Consider the following 19019-nt stretch of genomic DNA (forward strand, 5'->3'; position numbering starts at 1 on the left):
ACATAATTAATTTCGAATTTTACAAAGAATATACAATAAATATAAATATAAATGACAATATTGAAAAAAATTAATAAAAATAGAAAGTACCTCAAATTTTCTTCAAGGTTTTGAGAGAATAACTTAAGTTTTTGTGTTTGGCAAGAAAAAATGAATGGGGAGCCATGTATTTATAGGTAAAAAATGGTTGGTGAAAAGAAAAAAAAATAATAAAATAAAGGTGCCAATTTTGACAAAATAATAAAAACATGTTAAAAATATTTTTAATAAGTTTTTATTTTTGAAAATATTTAGTCAAAATTCATGGGCTCATTATTTAATTTATAAAAAAAAATCTTATTTCTTTTTATTTTTATTTTTTTTATAAGCTAAAAATATATATAATGATTAAAATAATTTATCATTTAATTAATAATTATGTTACATATAGTTTTAAATATAATACGCATTAATATTAACTAAAGTTATTTTATATAATTAGTGTAAACTTTAGTTAACAGAACGTGTCGACTAAAAATAAATATTTGATCAACGTCGAATTTAATTATATATTACGTATGGATAACAACCCTATAGTCAAATTAGTCAATTCAGGCATGAAAATATGAGGGTTGTTATATTTGATGGTAACTTAAGAGTCATGGTAGAGATATATGCAAAAATGGTAACTACATGAAATGCATACTTCCTGAATAGTTAAACAAATTGAATGATGAGCCATATATAGATGCGTAACTGATAAAGTTACCCTAAAAAAAAACCAAACATGATTATAAAATGCATCATAACAAGATGACTGTTTATGTCAAAAAGTGGAATTTAAATCACTGTCTAGAATCATTTGGCATTGACAAAACATTGTGAATCTAATCATACCAACGAACAACAGTTTTACATTACATCTCTTATAAGAACAACCTACTTTGGTCCTAGTGCATGAGATCCAAATTTAGTGATAGCTCACAAACAGCCACACACACACACACACACACAACATGACAATTAGCAAACAGAAACAAGATTTATTGATAAATTCAAGGTTCCAACAAGATCCAAACAAAACAAAAGCAAAGGTATCCAAGCTGCCTTAAAATAAAGAACAATAGCATAAAACAGTTACTTAAAACGCCATAAGGTATAATTAGCAGAGCATAGCATAGCATAATCTTACTCTTCTTCGGTTTCAGACTCAGCACTCTGAAGCCATTCAACAAAAGGCTTTGCATTCTTCCAAATCGCAGATCCCTTATTCCCACCACTTAATCCCTCCTCATACCACTTCACTACATATTCCTCTTCCAATATATCAGCATCATACAACGCTTTCAGAACAAGTGCCACTTCCTTAACCGCATTCGGATTCGACTTCCCACAAAACTCTTCAATCGCTCGCAACAAAACCATCTGCGAACCCTCACCTTCAACAACAACAGCCGCTAAATACTTTTTCTTCTTAACGACGTATTTCGCAAACCCTTTCTCTACTCCATCCATCAACGCTTCATAAAGAGCACTCACATTTTCCTGGTGCGAACCCGACATTAATTCCCACATTTCCTTTAAACCAACACCCTTCTTCACATTCTCCTTGGCAATTTCAACCAGCTGCTTATGTGTCACGCCACCATTGGACTTCTCCTTTGCAGGCTCTTCTGTAGCAAGCATGACCATGTCAGCTGTAACTGCACTAAGCTGTTCCTGGATACGTAGACGTGCTGCTTCTGCTGACGTGTCAGTCTGCCATTGGACATCATCATCTCCCTCAGAATCCTCCTTGTCGCCAGCCTGGCTTACAGTTGGTGAAACGCGATCCTCATCAGAAACATTCCCTTTCTTTTTAGTCTTCACATTCACATCTTTAGTCTTCTTAACATCTTTAGTCAGCTTCTTTTGTACCTTATCAGCTGCCTCACCTTCCTTTAACCGCTCCTTTTCAGCCCTCCTCATCGCCTTCTTATCTTTCGAATTCTTCTTCTGTTCGGGTGGATTCTTCAAGATAAATGATGTCAGCTTGTCTCTCATATCCACATCAGAAACAAAACCACAAGCAGCACACTTTAACTGAACCATCTGAGTCTTTGTAATTAATATCTCCGTTTCAGGGTTGCCACAGCCGTAACACTGAACATACTTTTTGATAAATATCTCAAGTAGACCAGCAAGTTTTGCTGTGTCATGAGAACCATTAACAAGCGACACGCCTGTTTTTTCATCAAATTTAGACTGCGCTCCAAGCTCACAACCAAAATACTTTGTAGTATAAGAAGCTGGCCTAGCCAACGCTTTAGCAACATCAACCATGTTCACGATATTGGTTTTAATTCCATTTCCACGACCCTCAATTTTAGTTATCATCTTTGGCATCTTATACCTGTAAAAGGCATCATCGCTGTTGCTCGCACCAATGTTCTGCAAAGCCATTATTGATTTTTCTAGAGAAAACGATCAGACCAACGAATAAAGATACTTGTAGTAACGGAAGGTTGCGACAATCTGCAACCGAAATTTTCGAATAGGGCACGCTGCATACGAGTTTCCTCCTTCAGTATAGGACAATACTGCCCCAACAAACCGATATCCCCTAAGTAGCGAATAGCCTGCTCGGACATAAAAAGCCCTTTTAACTTTCCGAGAACTCCAACTTGGAATTTATAGAACAGATGCCGCACACCAACACAACCTTCACATACATGATGGTAACAAATTAGTATATGTTGAATACCAAATAAAATTACTATATGAAAGTATCAATCACATAATAATGCCTTTGATCAATAAAGTAATGTTTAGATCTTATTTTCTTTTTTTGCTTCTAATTTTACCTATTTCTGGTTCTTATGGATCTATATACCAAATGATATGACCAAAAATCACCAAAATGCACTTTAATTATTACACATGAGCTGTAAGCAATATATCTAACAGATTGTCCAAAGTAGCTAACAGAAAACATATTTGTATATAATATAGAAATAACCTATAAACCACAGTTTATATTGATTGATTTATAAACAAACAATCATAGATTCATAACAATTAACAAATCTACTGTTACAAGTACACAACATCAATGAATATAAACGAATACAACATCAGATTATAAAAACAAAAACAAAAAACAAAATACATACAATCGAAATCATAAGCAATTCGAATCGAGATTTATACGAACTTACGATAGATTAGAGATAGGTAAAGAGATGAGAAGGCGTCTAGGGTTTTCAGTTGTTGCCGATTCACGATTAAGGATACGCGGCTACGCTCCCATGAATTTTATACTATATTTTATAAAGTGTCACTATTTGGCCCTTTCACTTTTATATTCACCGGTTTTGTGACCTAAGTTTTATTTTTTTGCAACTTCCAACTTCTTTACTATTAAATTCTTTGTCGTTAGTTTCTTGACCGTTAACTTGTACATAGTGTTTATTTTTATTTTTTACTTTTTGTGACTTTTTCTTGATTTCTTTTATAGGTTTATGTTACTTTTTTGGGATTTTTTTTGAAAAAACAATAAACGGATATAAACAATGAATTTTCATCAAATGATGAAAAACCTATCAAAAGATACAAGGGATCCGGGTAGATCTCGCAACTAGAAAACGCAACATAACAGACACCGACTAGCCATAAATGGATTTCTACGAGCTGAGCCGGCTGAATAAAGAAATAACATGGAACATGCCAAAGCCGAACTTAGTGAGCTTAATCAAGAAACATGCGACCAAGCGACCAAGACTAACAAGAACAATACAAAAATAAAACACAAATCAAAATACAAATAACAAAAATAAACCCTAACTTTTCTGTGACTTCGATATAACAAGTCATACATGTCATAATGGCTTGGAGTTATGTTAGACATAATGTAATAATCATGTAATTCATAACATAAGATGAAAGAGATAAGACTTATTGAGTTGAGAGATGATAAAGCCATAAACACAAAGTAAGGCGAATGGTACTGACACATCTTTTCTCAATGTCATTTCAATCATCATTCGTCATCTTTAGGGGCTTGCCGTCCTTTTTACCCTTCAACAGCTTTGCCAAGCCCTGCTGAACCAGGACATCCTTCACCCTTGTTTGCCATAATGTGAAATTCCCGGTTCTATCAAATGGCTCCACCTTAAAAAGCATACTGCAATTTCTAGCCATCTCTAAACAAAAAACTATCCGAAACACCTGGATGCTCCGATACCACTTGTTATGAAAACTTGTCTAACACACCCACACCAGCGGAAGCAAGGATGTAATTGTTTGAGACAAACTTGCGAGAAATAGTAGAATGCAAAATAAAGTAACTGATGATAACATGACGAGTTAACGTGGTTCGGCAAAACCCTGCCTACGTCCGCCTCAAGAGTCTCCTTTATTCTTATAATATAAAAGAACCTGACACAAGAAAAAGTACACTATGAGTTAAACGCAAACTCAAGCCCTTATATTTAGTATAAAATCTAAGTTTCTCGTACACACTTTTACACTCATTACAAGAATAAAACTCTCGACCTCACAAAGAAACACACTCTGTTAATATTATCGATCAACTATGTTTACTACTTTTACTTTTATGATGTCTTCCTCTAGCTACACAACCATGTATTCATATTGCTTTTCCCTCATGTAAACTCTACATGTGAAAGAGACATACAAAAATAGTCATACTAGTTATTCTTTGATTTGTGATTGTGCACGTTTGAAGATAGGCAAAGTCTTTAACAATTTGGAACATTATTCTTTTTTTTTTTGAAAGGCAATGTTAGTGGTTAGCACACGAAGTTAATTCACGAAAATCCCCCCCCCCCGAGACTCGAACCCTGGTCTCCTCGAACACCATGTTAACATGGTGACCAATGAGGCAAAGCCCCATTGGCTTGGAACATTATTCTTAGTTCCCATATTTTCCATGCAATATCATATTCAACAAAATAATTGTAAATATTTGGACAACAGTCCAACATATCTTAACGTTGTATTCTCGAGTTTTAATTTCAGCAGAAAGGAGTGGATAAGAAAAGATATGAGAGTGTTTTACTATCTTTCCCAATCCGCCCAAATATGGGCGGAGAGTATTGCTAATAAAATGTTAATGTATTATCCTTTCTAATTCACTACTCTCTTATTCTTTTTACTTAAATATAAAAACTCGAGAATCACTACTATCTTTTAATTTGTCTGTTTCCTTTTCTTTTTACTCAAAAAAATTAATAAATTTCGAGAATGGAGTATAAATGAATTGTGAATCGTGTTTCCTTTTCTTTTTACGCCTCTTTTACTTCTTTTATTTATCTTCTTCATCACATAAACCTTCTTCATCATATAAACCTGCAACTCTTCTTCATCATATAAACCTACCTGCAATCATAAAAGAAAAGGGAAAGCAAAAAAATTACAGCAGTAGCATCAAATAACAAAAGAAAAAAAGAAAGAAAAAGAAAAAAAAAAGCAACGGCATCAAGCAACCACCGTTGCCCACTCGACGCTGGTGCCTAACTTTGGATTTTAACGGCGGGAGGGAGTGGGATTCCCCACTGTCCCCACCGTTAAATGTGTATAACGGCGAAAAAACAAGTCGACTCCTGGTGCTCTTATACTACAATCACATGAAACATGTGTTTCTTTTTCCTTTTAAGTGGCAAATCGCATATCTAGTAAAGAAACTAGAACAATGGAAAACGAATTACGCAATTAAAGAAAGATTAACATGAACTTAGGTAACAATTAATAAGTTTCCAAATCCGGATTAATTACATGATTTTGAATGGTAATCAATCATAGACACATTCGTATTTTAAATTAATACTTAATACCTCATAATTAAAACACAAATCAAACGATATTCTAGTAATATTTTTGGTTTGAAATATTAAACATGGACGCTGTTAGTAATGCGATAAAGATTAAAAATATTAAACGACCACGGAATCCATGTACATTATAGTATGTGTATAATTTTTCTAAAGTGTCAAGATTTTTTTTATGTTTTTGTCTTATATTTTTATTTTAATTTAATGCAATTAAATTCTAAAGATATTATACTCAGGCTTATCAAGCCGTTCATCATGCTACAAATATTTGTATTACAATATCTTCCAAATATGGAGGGAAGCAATTAACATGTGAGCTTTGATTAGAATATACTATCTACACACTCCCCATACGATGATACGATCACTACGATCAACGGCTATAATTTAATTGAAACAGGCAGCCATTAGCTACTGATCATATGTCACTACACAAAAACTCTTAAATATTTTCTATTTAAACCCTGATCACCATCTCAATTCATCTACATTCAGCTAATTTTTCATTTTTTATTAATGGCTTATTCATTCAGTGTCCTGTTGCTGTTAATTTTTTTGCTCATTGGCTCGTCGGTTCCTTCATCATCTCCATCAACGACACCTTCGCCAAAGAATTTTGCAATTGTGAACCAAGTGACCATTGCTTTAGGTGCTGTTGGTGTATTAGCAGTCATTTTGTCACTGTAAGTGTTTTGTTCATATCACAAATTGTTTATTTTATGTAAATATATACGAACGATCGAATGAATTATATGTATGTGTGTATGTAAGATTTTTGTTGTGATGGTTTAACTTTTCAGGTATAAAATTGGTAAAGCCGATAAACTAGCAAAGCGTGTTTCTGCTGCACGAGTACCTACTGTATGGGGATCATATGTTGCATATTGTTATAAAGCAATGTCAGATGGATTAGAGCATGTTGCGATGGTTAAGGTCAGTGACGATTTACTTGAATTTACAGATCTGCGCGCGTTGTATTTACTGATTCTAGCTTTGGTCATTTTATTTTTATTTTACAAATTAAAGAAAAAATGATACATATGTATAATGTATAATTAACAGGGTGAGATTGGGAATGGAAAGGATATTCTTGTTAGGGTTCATTCAGAATGTTTAACTGGAGACATATTTAGGTCTGCTAGATGTGATTGTGGGGACCAGTTGGAACTCGCGATGAAACAAATCGAAGAAGCTGGTAGGGGAGTGGTGGTTTATCTTAGAGGTCATGAAGGAAGAGGAATCGGGTTAGGTCACAAGCTTCGTGCTTATAACTTGCAAGATGATGGTCGTGATACTGTTCAAGCCAACGAGGATCTTGGTTTGCCTATTGATTCTAGGGATTATAGTGTAGGAGCGCAGGTAGTAATTACCTACCTTTCATTTTAGAACGGCAAACACGCACCCATTTTTGTCCAAGACGGGGCTTGAACTTATAAACTAAAGGTTAATGAGACTACTCGATACCGCTGGCCAGAAGCCCTTTGGTTATCTACCTTTTTCTATTGGCATTGCATTAATTGTGTTTTCAAAATTACCAAACATTATATTCTTTCCATTTCATATGATCATAACAGTCCTTTTAGATCTTGAGAATATATACTTGTCGTACGTGTTTAGTAACTTGATTATGTTGATCAGATTTTGAAGGATTTGGGAGTTCAAACACTGAGGTTGATGACAAACAACCCAGCCAAATGCATCGGGCTAAAGGGGTATGGTTTAGAAGTTGTAGAGAGAGTTCCAGTTCTGACTGCCATTACAGAGGATAATAAGCGATATCTCGAGACCAAACGAACCAAGATGGGTCATGTATATGGTGCAGGAACACTCCATTAAACTTGAATTGACCATTTAATAGATGTCTTAGCTAGCTTGCATTTGAAGCTGCAATTTATATTATATCTGTTGTGTTTGCACTAGTGGTTCATGTTATTCATAAAATTGTACTATGGGCGTTTATCATTAGATTGGACCTATTTCTATGTTTTAGTGATATCTAAAGCTCATCATTTTTACTTTTTGTTTAACAGAGTAACCTGGCTAATCTGTCCAAAATCAATCAACTAGATATATGAAAAAAAAAAAACTGTTTAAAAGAAAATTACTGTTCAAATATTATTTAAATAATTAATTATTATTGTTACTTATTTCACCTTATGCATGGATTAATATGAGACCCTTGGTTATTTGTTACACAGCATCATCACCGTTGGTTTAATCACATACAACAATCCAACTGTCCAAATTCAGTAAAAAACGGTCATCCAGACTTTTACTCTACCCTGTATAGTAATACCTCTATATAAACCTTAAAAAGTCCTTTATTCTTCTCATTCAACAAACTTCATAATTGTACTCAACAATGGCTTCCATCATTCTCACCATGTTATCAATTACTCTGCTGTTATTAGCATCTGCAATTGCTTCCGAACCACGAGCTTCTGCACCAGAAACTACTATTATCGAACTAACACCATCACCATCTCCTGTTACAATGTCATCTAAAGCTAATGGCCATCCTCCTTTTTCACCAGCTTCAGAACCAGCAACTTCGATTATTGATCTAACGCCGTCTCCATCGCCTGTTTCACTGTTGTCCGAAACTAACGAACCTCCTCCTTCACCACCGGCTAGTGCACCAATTGCGGTTTCTCCGTTTTATGGATTTGCGCCTGCTCCAGCCCCAAACGGTGCCGTTTTCAGTCAAGTGACTGTTGGAACCATAGTGGTTGTGTTATTAGTACTAGCTTTATCGGTGTAGTGCTAGCTTTTTCACTAGCTATATCACTTATCATCACTATATCATATCATATAATAAAATGAAAAAGTATATTATACGTTATAAATAAAATAAATAATAATAATAATGAGTATGTATCATATATGAGGCTTATGTTATGTTATTCATGGATAAATTATACACGTCATATATTTATTCTCTCAGTTGTATCATTTTGTTTGTTTGCCACCATCAATTTTGTTAATCAAAGGTACCCGTTTCTAGTTGAACCAATTTGCTACTCACTTGACATGGCATATAATTAGTTCAGATGTAATTGATTTCATACTTTAATGTGCATATATTATGGTTTCACATAATAGGAGTTAGATTACTAGTACCAGATGTTTCATAACAGCAGAGCCCTGGTTGCAAATTGAACTTACATATACTAGTACTAAACTAGCATGTGAATACTTTTTAACAATGGTCAAAGTCATATTTTATTGTTTTACCCCCCCATAAATGTTCCTAATCGAGTATACAATTCGATCACCCAGTGAATCCAAAAGTAGTCCTAAGTTTGTCAAGTCTTGCGTTCGATCTTGGAGTTGACAGGTTCTTCCATAGTCTCTAAGTCTGTGGAGTCTTGCTTGAGATCGCCAACCTGCAAGGAAAGAACCTCCTTAGCACATTTGGCAGCTTCAACCCATTTTCTTTATAATGGTTGGTGTCAGCGACGGAGGATTTAAAGGGCAGGAGGGTGCCATGGTCCCCCCAACAAGTTTTGTTCTTACTAGCATTTTTTATGGTTTTAGAGACTAAATATGTTAAAATTCAAATCTTGGCCCTACCAAATTAAAATTTGAACTTCTAGCATACATTTTATCACTCTTTGGTTATTAAATTGTAAAACTAAATAGGTTATTAGATTACAAACCGTATAACAGTTTCGAGATTTCTGCTCCTTGTATTATTGTTATGCTCGTAAGTTTCATCTTGCAGCATCAATGACACGTATTCTATTCATTTTCTATTTTGTTGTTACTACATTTTATATTTTCTCAACTACTACATTATAATGTACAGAGTATAGTTCTTTTTAATAAAGGTTGTGTTTCCCCTTCAATTGTGTATTATTCATGAAATTTATGAATTTTATTTATATATATAAGACTACATGTTTTGGTTGAGTTTTTTGGCCCCTTCATTGTCAGCTTTCAAGCTTTGGTTGGTGTGGGTTGTGTTCTATTAAACGGACCAAGTAATCAAAATCTTGCTATTAGGGGAACTTATCGACATGTCAAATCAAGAAGTTGAGTCAAAAATAGATCTAGTCGAAAAGATGTCAAACGTGTTGAAAGTCGCCCGAGGTATGTGTATGTTTTGTAGATGAATTAAATGTCCTATATATATTATCACATTCAATTCAATATAAACTAATTATTACAGTATATATTAAGAAATATACCAAAAAACGTTTTGATCAACCCCACCATGTCATTTTGACCCATGCTAAACATGACCCATTTGAACCTATTAGATATGTTACCCACCCCAACCTTGGCCATCTTGCCATGTGTTTTTCTTAGCAAATAAGTGTTAACATCAGAATTCATACAACTTATTATTAAGAACCTTGTGAACAAAATCGCCGTGCAACTTATTGTTAAGCACCTTGTGAATAAAATAGTCGTGCACCTAAGCATCCTTTTTAATAACACTAGATACATGTTCTCGTCAACCTTATATTTTTACTTGCACGTATATATTGAACTGCCAACAGAAACATATGTGGGAATTAGGATTCACAACCAAATTAAGGGTGAAACTGTGAAAGTACATGCCTTCAATTCATGCTTTAGCAGTTTGTCCCACTTTTGCTTCCAAAATGAGAACATTAAGAGCACTGGGTGTGGATCCAGTCAGCTCGGCGTCGGATTGCGTCGGTTAACCCGCCGACGGTCGGACCACACCATCTCGGTGTCGGTCCGGCGTCTCAAGGGCCGAAGTCGTCTGCACGAAAGTGGAGGTGTTAGTTTTGTGGGTCCCAAATTCAAATTACTAGCCGTTAATTTTGATAGTCTAGAATTTAGGAATTAATTTTGATGAAGAAAATGGTGGTGCGTATCTGTATCTATATGTATATGTGTCTATATGTATATGTGTGTATATGAAGGGGAAAGGGAAAGAGATGGTAAGATATAGATGATAGATGATAATGATAAATAATAATATAAATAAAAGATGACGAGTTTATTTGGAATCCAAGGGTTTTTTTTTTTTTTTTTTTAATTAGTGATAAAATAAAAATAAAAATAATACTGTAACATTGTGTAAGATTGTGTAAGGATTCTTTACATTTTTTTAATAAGTATAATTATAATTATTGTTATCATTAATTATTATCATTGTGATTATTAATTATTAATTAATATTATTAATAATAATAATAATAATAATAATAATAATAATCATAATAATAATAAAATATTTATTTTGTGTTAATATTGTTTTATAAAATAAATTAATTAATTTAAATAAAGGATTAAATAATAAAATATAAAATATCTTCTCTCTCTAAGACACTGAACTGACCATCTTCCCAATTCCCCTGTTTTTTCACCTATGTCAGTTTTCAGTGTCAGTCCAGTCAGCGTCCAGTCATCAGCAAGACACTGAACTAACACTGAACTGACACGTCACCACACCCAGTGCTCTAAGGGCAAGAGAGATCCCAATACCCAATTTACCCTGCACCATATCAAATGGTATCTGTTGAATGCTGATTACGCTATCTTGAGACAGGTCAGCAAATAGGATAACATTTCCTGCAAAATTTATATGCTGAATACAAGGTCATTCCGAATTTATCAGAAACTTGTTGTAGTTGATATATGATGATATCTTAAATGGAAACATGAGTGAGTTGTGTGGAGACGTTTGTAACATCTCAAACTTGATTGTCTTGCTATGACGTTAAGGACTAGTGTGATGACCCGGAAATTTCCAACCAAATTTAAACTTGATCTTTATATTATTTCGACACGATGAGCAAAGTCTGTAATGTTGAGTCACAAATATTTCGAACTGTTTCATATATTCGTTTGACTTTCGACCATTCCCGATGATCTCTACTTCCTTGTTGAGCTCCCCCTGAAGCGTTGCCTTTTGATTTTGGGTGACCCTTCCACCCATATGTCTTACTTTCTTTCATCGCCTCTTGTCTTCGAGATGTTGCTTTCTTTTTATTGGTGAAGAGTGCATCTTCTCCGTGTTTTATGGTTGCTTCATTCATCTGCTTGGCTAATGCCTCTTGATTAGCCAACAAATTCTCCAGCTCTATTAATGATGGTTGAGTAGGCCATCCTCTCACAGCGGCTATAAATCCATTATACTCGGACCTTAAGCCATGGATGATAATTCTCTTCATCCTTGCATCACTCACTTTCTCTTCAGGAGCAAGTTGAGATATCTCACGGCAAATTGATTTCACCTTGGTGAAATACTGAGAAATAGACAGACTTCCTTGTGAGATACCCGCGAGCTCATTTTCCAAGAGCTGGAGGCGTGCTTCATTCTTCTTTGAAAATAATTTTTCAAAAGTTTCCCAAGCTGCCTTTGGTGTTTTCTCGTCACGGATGTGCTCCAATAGATCCTCCTCGATTGTAGTCTTCAATATAAATAAAGCCTTCCCGGCCTTGATGTTCCATTTTCTCAAGGCTTCAGCATTTTCTTTCGGTGGAGGCGTTGTGTCACTGCCAGCAACTATTTCCCATAAATCCTGTCCTTGTAGGTAGGATTCTATGCAAGTCCGCCAATAACCATAGTTGTGGTTATTGAGACTCTTGATTCCACTGCTCGTACTTGCAAGATCTGCCATCATGACGTCCAACGTCCAATAAGCTTGGTCCCTGACCGATGAGCTTTCACAGTTCCTAACTGTGCTCCGACAGAATCTCCTTTAGAGCCTTGGTGAAAACAAGTCGATGTAAACGTCCAACGTTTACCGATTTCCTCCACTAGAAATGGTCCCGAACGACCCGCTCTGATACCAATTGTTGGAAGCTTCGACGAGCCCAACACACCCACTATAGAGGATCTAGACTATACAAGACTCACTACACCAACACTTTGGCGTTGTTTAGCCTTTAATTTTATAAATCCTTAGTGCACAATGTACTTAGGCGACAGTGTCGACCATATATCTTTAGGCGGTATAACCGACCATGTATTACTTAGGCGGCAGAGCCAACCATATAATAAGAACAACAAAAGTGCACTAAGAACTTAAACACAAACTAAGGCTTGATCGGGAAACTTAACAAAAACACTTATATCAAATTACAATTACAATATTACTTACAAGTTTTCTCTTCTCTACTTTCGCTAACTCACACTCTTCTTCTCTTCTTCACAACTCACTTCTTATTTCACTCTCACAACTTTCACAACTTACTTCACACCTTACACAAATGAACCCACCACCTATATTTATACTACTCCATGGAAGTTTCTAGAAACTAGATATTTCCATGGATATATAAATATCTAGATATTTTTATACATATAAATATCTAGATATTTCTTACACATATAAATATCTAGATTTTTCTATACATTTTAATTTCTAGATTTTTCTCTCATATTCTAATATCTAGATATTTTCTTATACATATTAATATCTAGATATTTTACCCATATACATTTACTAATTCCATATTATTCTAAATTTGCATTGTATTTTAACACTCCCCCTCAATGCAAATTTTCTTCCAACGATGTCTTGCAGACCATTCCAAGTGCTTCTCTGAATTTTGTAAACTTCGGTTTACTTAGGCTCTTGGTGAATATATCTGCTACCTGTTCATCGGTCTTTGTTGGCACCATCTTGATCTCTCCTTCAAGGACCTTCTCGCGAACATAGTGATAGTGTACTTCTATATGTTTTGTTCTTGCGTGAAAGACTGGATTCTCTGCTAGACGTATAGCTGATAGGTTATCGCAGAAAAGCTCTACTTGATAGTCTGTTGATTGATGAAGATCTTCCATTAGTTGTTTCAACCATGTCATTTCTTGTGTTGCTGACGATGCCGATCGATATTCTGCTTCAGTGCTTGACAAGGATACTGTTGGTTGTCTCTTGCTGCACCATGATATTACTCCTGATCCAAGACTAAACATGTATCCAGTTGTTGACCGTCGTGTATCATAGTCTCCAGCGTAATCGGCGTCACAATATCCAGTCACGTGACATTCTTTTGTTTTCTTGTACAAAATGCCAAAGTTAATAGTGCCTTTAACATACCTTAAGATGCGTCGTACAACATCAAGGTGAGGCTTCTTCGGATTGCTCATGTATCGGCTAACCACTCCAACTGCATAAGATATGTCTGGCCGGCTTAGTGTGAGATAAATAAGACTTCCGACCATCTTTCGATACATGGTAACATCTTGAAGACTTTTTCCTTCATCTGCTCGTAGTTTTGTATTCGGATCCATCGGAGTTGAGATAGGTTTGCAATTAAGCATTCCGTACTTTTGTAAAAGATCTCGCGCATATTTCTGTTGTCCCAGAAATAATCCTTCTCTTTTCTGCTCTATTTCGAGTCCAAGAAAATGTTTGAGTTCTCCAAGCTCCTTCATACGAAATCTGATAGACAGATTCTCTCTTGTTCTTTGGATCTCCTCATAGTGATCTCCCGTGATGATTAAGTCATCCACATATACTAGCACTATGGCTAGTTTTCCTTGATCTTGTTTCACAAATAAACTAGAATCTGAAGGAGCAACTGTGAAACCACTTTGTACCAAGAACTCGCCAATCTTCCCGTACCAAGCTCTTGGAGCCTGCTTCAAGCCGTATAGTGCTTTCTTTAATTTGCAGACATGGTCAGGATGGGACTTATTCTCAAAGCCTCTTGGTTGCTCCATATAAATGTCTTTGTCAAGTTCTCCATGTAAGAAAGCGTTCTTGACATCCATCTGCCACATCTTCCAAGATTTGCTGGCGGATAAAGCTAGTAAAGCTCGAATTGTTGTGATCTTTGCTACTGGACTAAACGTTTCTTCATAATCCAGCCCATATTGTTGAGAAAAACCTCTAGCAACAAGTCGAGCTTTATACCTTTCAATGGAGCCATCTGATCGAGTCTTCACCTTGTAAACCCATTTACAAGATATTGGTTTTACATCTTTTGGCTTTGGAACTAAACTCCATGTCTGGTTTTCTTTTAGAGCATTAATTTCTTCTTCCATCGCTTTCTGCCATTCTTGACTTTGTGCTGCTTCTTCATAAGTGGAAGGCTCAATAGGTATTGATTCATCCACATGAGCAGCATTGGCATACCTCGGATTAGGTTGCCTCGGCCTTGTTGATCTCCGTAATTCTTGCACATGCTCCTCGGCATCCATTTGGCTTGGACGAACCTCTTCGGATGTAGATTGATGTACCCCAGTTTTCCATGGACTCGTTTCCTTAGAGTACGATCCATCTCCTTCTTTAATTGGATCCGATATGTGCTCTTTATGTTCTTCTTTCTCTTCTGGAACTTCTTCTAATCCATGAGATTCTGGAAGCTCTATCTTTTGAGGTGACCACCATGAAGAAGCTTCATCAAATACCACATTTCTTGAAGTATGACACTTTCCAGTATTTGGATCACAACATCTCCATCCTTTTCTTGATTCATCATAACCGACAAAAATGCATCGGATTGCCTTCTTATCAAATTTGCTTCGTAGATGATCTGGTACGAAGACGTAGCATACACATCCAAAAACCTTGAGATGGTTGACGGTTGGCTTGATCTTCCATAATCTTTCATATGGTGAAATATATCCCAACTTTGTTTGTGGGAGTCTGTTAATCACGTATGAAGCCGTCCTCATACATTCGGCCCAAAATCTTCCTGGTACATTCTTACCATGAAGCATACTTCGACAAGTTTCAGCAAGATGACGATTCTTACGTTCTGCCACTCCATTCTGTTGTGGAGTATTAGGGCAAGTTAATTGCCTTTTGATCTTGTGCTTCTCAAGATACATATTGAACTCAGTCGATAAATATTCCCCTCCATTATCTGTGCGTAAGCACCTAATCTTATTATTGAGCTCACTTTCTATCTTCTTCTTGAACTCTTTAAACTTCTGAAAAGTCTCCGACTTTTCCTTCATGAAGTAAACCCACACATACCTTGAGAAGTCATCAATGAATGTCACCATATACTTCATTCCTCCAAGTGATGTTTGTTTCACTGGGCCAAAGACGTCTGAGTGTATGAGCTCTAGTGGTGTCTTGGACTGATGTTGTGACTCCTTGAATGGCAATTGGTGAGCTTTTCCAAATTGACATCCAGCACATATTGTATCTGTTCGGATATCAATTTGAGGAAGTCCATTTACTATGTGTTTCACCATCATCTCCTTTAACTTGTTGTAGCCCACATGTCCAAGACGTTCATGCCAAAGATCAGCCGTCTCATTCTTTCGAGTCTTATCCACATATGCTGTTTCAGCAGATAGTACATAGACCGACTCTATTCTTCTTCCTTGCATAATTGGATTGCCAACCACCTTCACTCTCTTGAATACGGACACATCTTCTGGTCCAAAGAGCACATAGTTCCCTTCTGCTGTCAATTGTGGTACTGACAGTAAATTCTTCTTTAGGCCAGGGACAAGATACACCTTCTCGAGTTGGAGCTTATGAGAGTCGCCTTCATTTGGAATTATTGTCTTTCCAATGTGAGAAATAGACAACCTTGAATTGTCGGCTGTCAACACGACTCTCTTTCCTTTGTAATCCTCCATTTCTTGCAGCTTCGTCTCATCATTGGTCATATGATTTGAGCACCCAGAATCAATGATCCAATCATCTTTGTAGTTTATTTTTGACTTTAAGGTTGCTGCAAGAGCTTGATCATCCATGTCAGCTTCGACGGAGAGTCCTGCTTCTGCATCCCATGTTTCCTCATTAATGGTTGCTTCGAATGTGACATCTTTCTTCTCATCTCTTGCGGCGGCCACATTTCCTTCGAAAGTTCGCCTTCTGGGGAATCTACATTCTCGAGCAAAATGACCCTTCTTGCCACAATTGAAGCATTCACCATTCTTTCTCTTATCATTTTCCCCGTATTGTTGGTGATGATCTCTACTTCCTTGTTGAGCTCCCCCTGAAGCGTTGCCTTTTGATTTTGGGTGACCCTTCCACCCATATGTCTTACTTTCTTTCATCGCCTCTTGTCTTCGAGATGTTGCTTTCTTTTTATTGGTGAAGAGTGCATCTTCTCCGTGTTTTATGGTTGCTTCATTCATCTGCTTGGCTAATGCCTCTTGATTAGCCAACAAATTCTCCAGCTCTATTAATGATGGTTGAGTAGGCCATCCTCTCACAGCGGCTATAAATCCATTATACTCGGACCTTAAGCCATGGATGATAATTCTCTTCATCCTTGCATCACTCACTTTCTCTTCAGGAGCAAGTTGAGATATCTCACGGCAAATTGATTTCACCTTGGTGAAATACTGAGAAATAGACAGACTTCCTTGTGAGATACCCGCGAGCTCATTTTCCAAGAGCTGGAGGCGTGCTTCATTCTTCTTTGAAAATAATTTTTCAAAAGTTTCCCAAGCTGCCTTTGGTGTTTTCTCGTCACGGATGTGCTCCAATAGATCCTCCTCGATTGTAGTCTTCAATATAAATAAAGCCTTCCCGGCCTTGATGTTCCATTTTCTCAAGGCTTCAGCATTTTCTTTCGGTGGAGGCGTTGTGTCACTGCCAGCAACTATTTCCCATAAATCCTGTCCTTGTAGGTAGGATTCTATGCAAGTCCGCCAATAACCATAGTTGTGGTTATTGAGACTCTTGATTCCACTGCTCGTACTTGCAAGATCTGCCATCATGACGTCCAACGTCCAATAAGCTTGGTCCCTGACCGATGAGCTTTCACAGTTCCTAACTGTGCTCCGACAGAATCTCCTTTAGAGCCTTGGTGAAAACAAGTCGATGTAAACGTCCAACGTTTACCGATTTCCTCCACTAGAAATGGTCCCGAACGACCCGCTCTGATACCAATTGTTGGAAGCTTCGACGAGCCCAACACACCCACTATAGAGGATCTAGACTATACAAGACTCACTACACCAACACTTTGGCGTTGTTTAGCCTTTAATTTTATAAATCCTTAGTGCACAATGTACTTAGGCGACAGTGTCTACCATATATCTTTAGGCGGTATAACCGACCATGTATTACTTAGGCGGCAGAGCCGACCATATAATAAGAACAACAAAAGTGCACTAAGAACTTAAACACAAACTAAGGCTTGATCGGGAAACTTAACAAAAACACTTATATCAAATTACAATTACAATATTACTTACAAGTTTTCTCTTCTCTACTTTCGCTAACTCACACTCTTCTTCTCTTCTTCACAACTCACTTCTTATTTCACTCTCACAACTTTCACAACTTACTTCACACCTTACACAAATGAACCCACCACCTATATTTATACTACTCCATGGAAGTTTCTAGAAACTAGATATTTCCATGGATATATAAATATCTAGATATTTTTATACATATAAATATCTAGATATTTCTTACACATATAAATATCTAGATTTTTCTATACATTTTAATTTCTAGATTTTTCTCTCATATTCTAATATCTAGATATTTTCTTATACATATTAATATCTAGATATTTTACCCATATACATTTACTAATTCCATATTATTCTAAATTTGCATTGTATTTTAACAGTAATTACCTACCTTTCATTTTAGAACGGCAAACACGCACCCATTTTTGTCCAAGACGGGGCTTGAACTTATAAACTAAAGGTTAATGAGACTACTCGATACCGCTGGCCAGAAGCCCTTTGGTTATCTACCTTTTTCTATTGGCATTGCATTAATTGTGTTTTCAAAATTACCAAACATTATATTCTTTCCATTTCATATGATCATAACAGTCCTTTTAGATCTTGAGAATATATACTTGTCGTACGTGTTTAGTAACTTGATTATGTTGATCAGATTTTGAAGGATTTGGGAGTTCAAACACTGAGGTTGATGACAAACAACCCAGCCAAATGCATCGGGCTAAAGGGGTATGGTTTAGAAGTTGTAGAGAGAGTTCCAGTTCTGACTGCCATTACAGAGGATAATAAGCGATATCTCGAGACCAAACGAACCAAGATGGGTCATGTATATGGTGCAGGAACACTCCATTAAACTTGAATTGACCATTTAATAGATGTCTTAGCTAGCTTGCATTTGAAGCTGCAATTTATATTATATCTGTTGTGTTTGCACTAGTGGTTCATGTTATTCATAAAATTGTACTATGGGCGTTTATCATTAGATTGGACCTATTTCTATGTTTTAGTGATATCTAAAGCTCATCATTTTTACTTTTTGTTTAACAGAGTAACCTGGCTAATCTGTCCAAAATCAATCAACTAGATATATGAAAAAAAAA

The 19019-nt window shown here is 36.1% G+C and overlaps 2 protein-coding genes across 2 annotated transcripts; one reads left to right on the plus strand and one right to left on the minus strand.

Annotated features, from left to right (window-relative positions):
• Positions 1-1002: 1002 nt before the first annotated feature.
• On the minus strand, positions 1003-3253 carry LOC139845278 (eukaryotic translation initiation factor 5-like). The gene is made up of 2 exons (XM_071835541.1): positions 3177-3253; positions 1003-2680 (listed from the first exon to the last, which is right to left on the minus strand). Exon 2 carries the CDS (start codon positions 2419-2421, stop codon positions 1168-1170), a length of 1254 nt encoding a protein of 417 aa, XP_071691642.1. The 5' UTR covers positions 2422-2680; positions 3177-3253; the 3' UTR covers positions 1003-1167.
• Positions 3254-6326: 3073 nt separating this feature from the next.
• Positions 6327-18772, plus strand: LOC139842718 (bifunctional riboflavin biosynthesis protein RIBA 1, chloroplastic-like). Its single transcript, XM_071832830.1, has 8 exons — positions 6327-6493; positions 6611-6743; positions 6873-7169; positions 7449-7626; positions 9843-9902; positions 10316-10368; positions 10709-10726; positions 18575-18772. The coding sequence occupies exons 1-8, from the start codon at positions 6327-6329 to the stop codon at positions 18770-18772; spliced, it is 1104 nt and encodes a 367-aa protein (XP_071688931.1).
• The last annotated feature ends 247 nt before the right edge of the window (positions 18773-19019 follow it).

The sequence above is a fragment of the Rutidosis leptorrhynchoides genome, chromosome 4, assembly GCF_046630445.1.
Source record: "Rutidosis leptorrhynchoides isolate AG116_Rl617_1_P2 chromosome 4, CSIRO_AGI_Rlap_v1, whole genome shotgun sequence".
Classification (NCBI taxonomy): domain Eukaryota; kingdom Viridiplantae; phylum Streptophyta; class Magnoliopsida; order Asterales; family Asteraceae; genus Rutidosis; species Rutidosis leptorrhynchoides.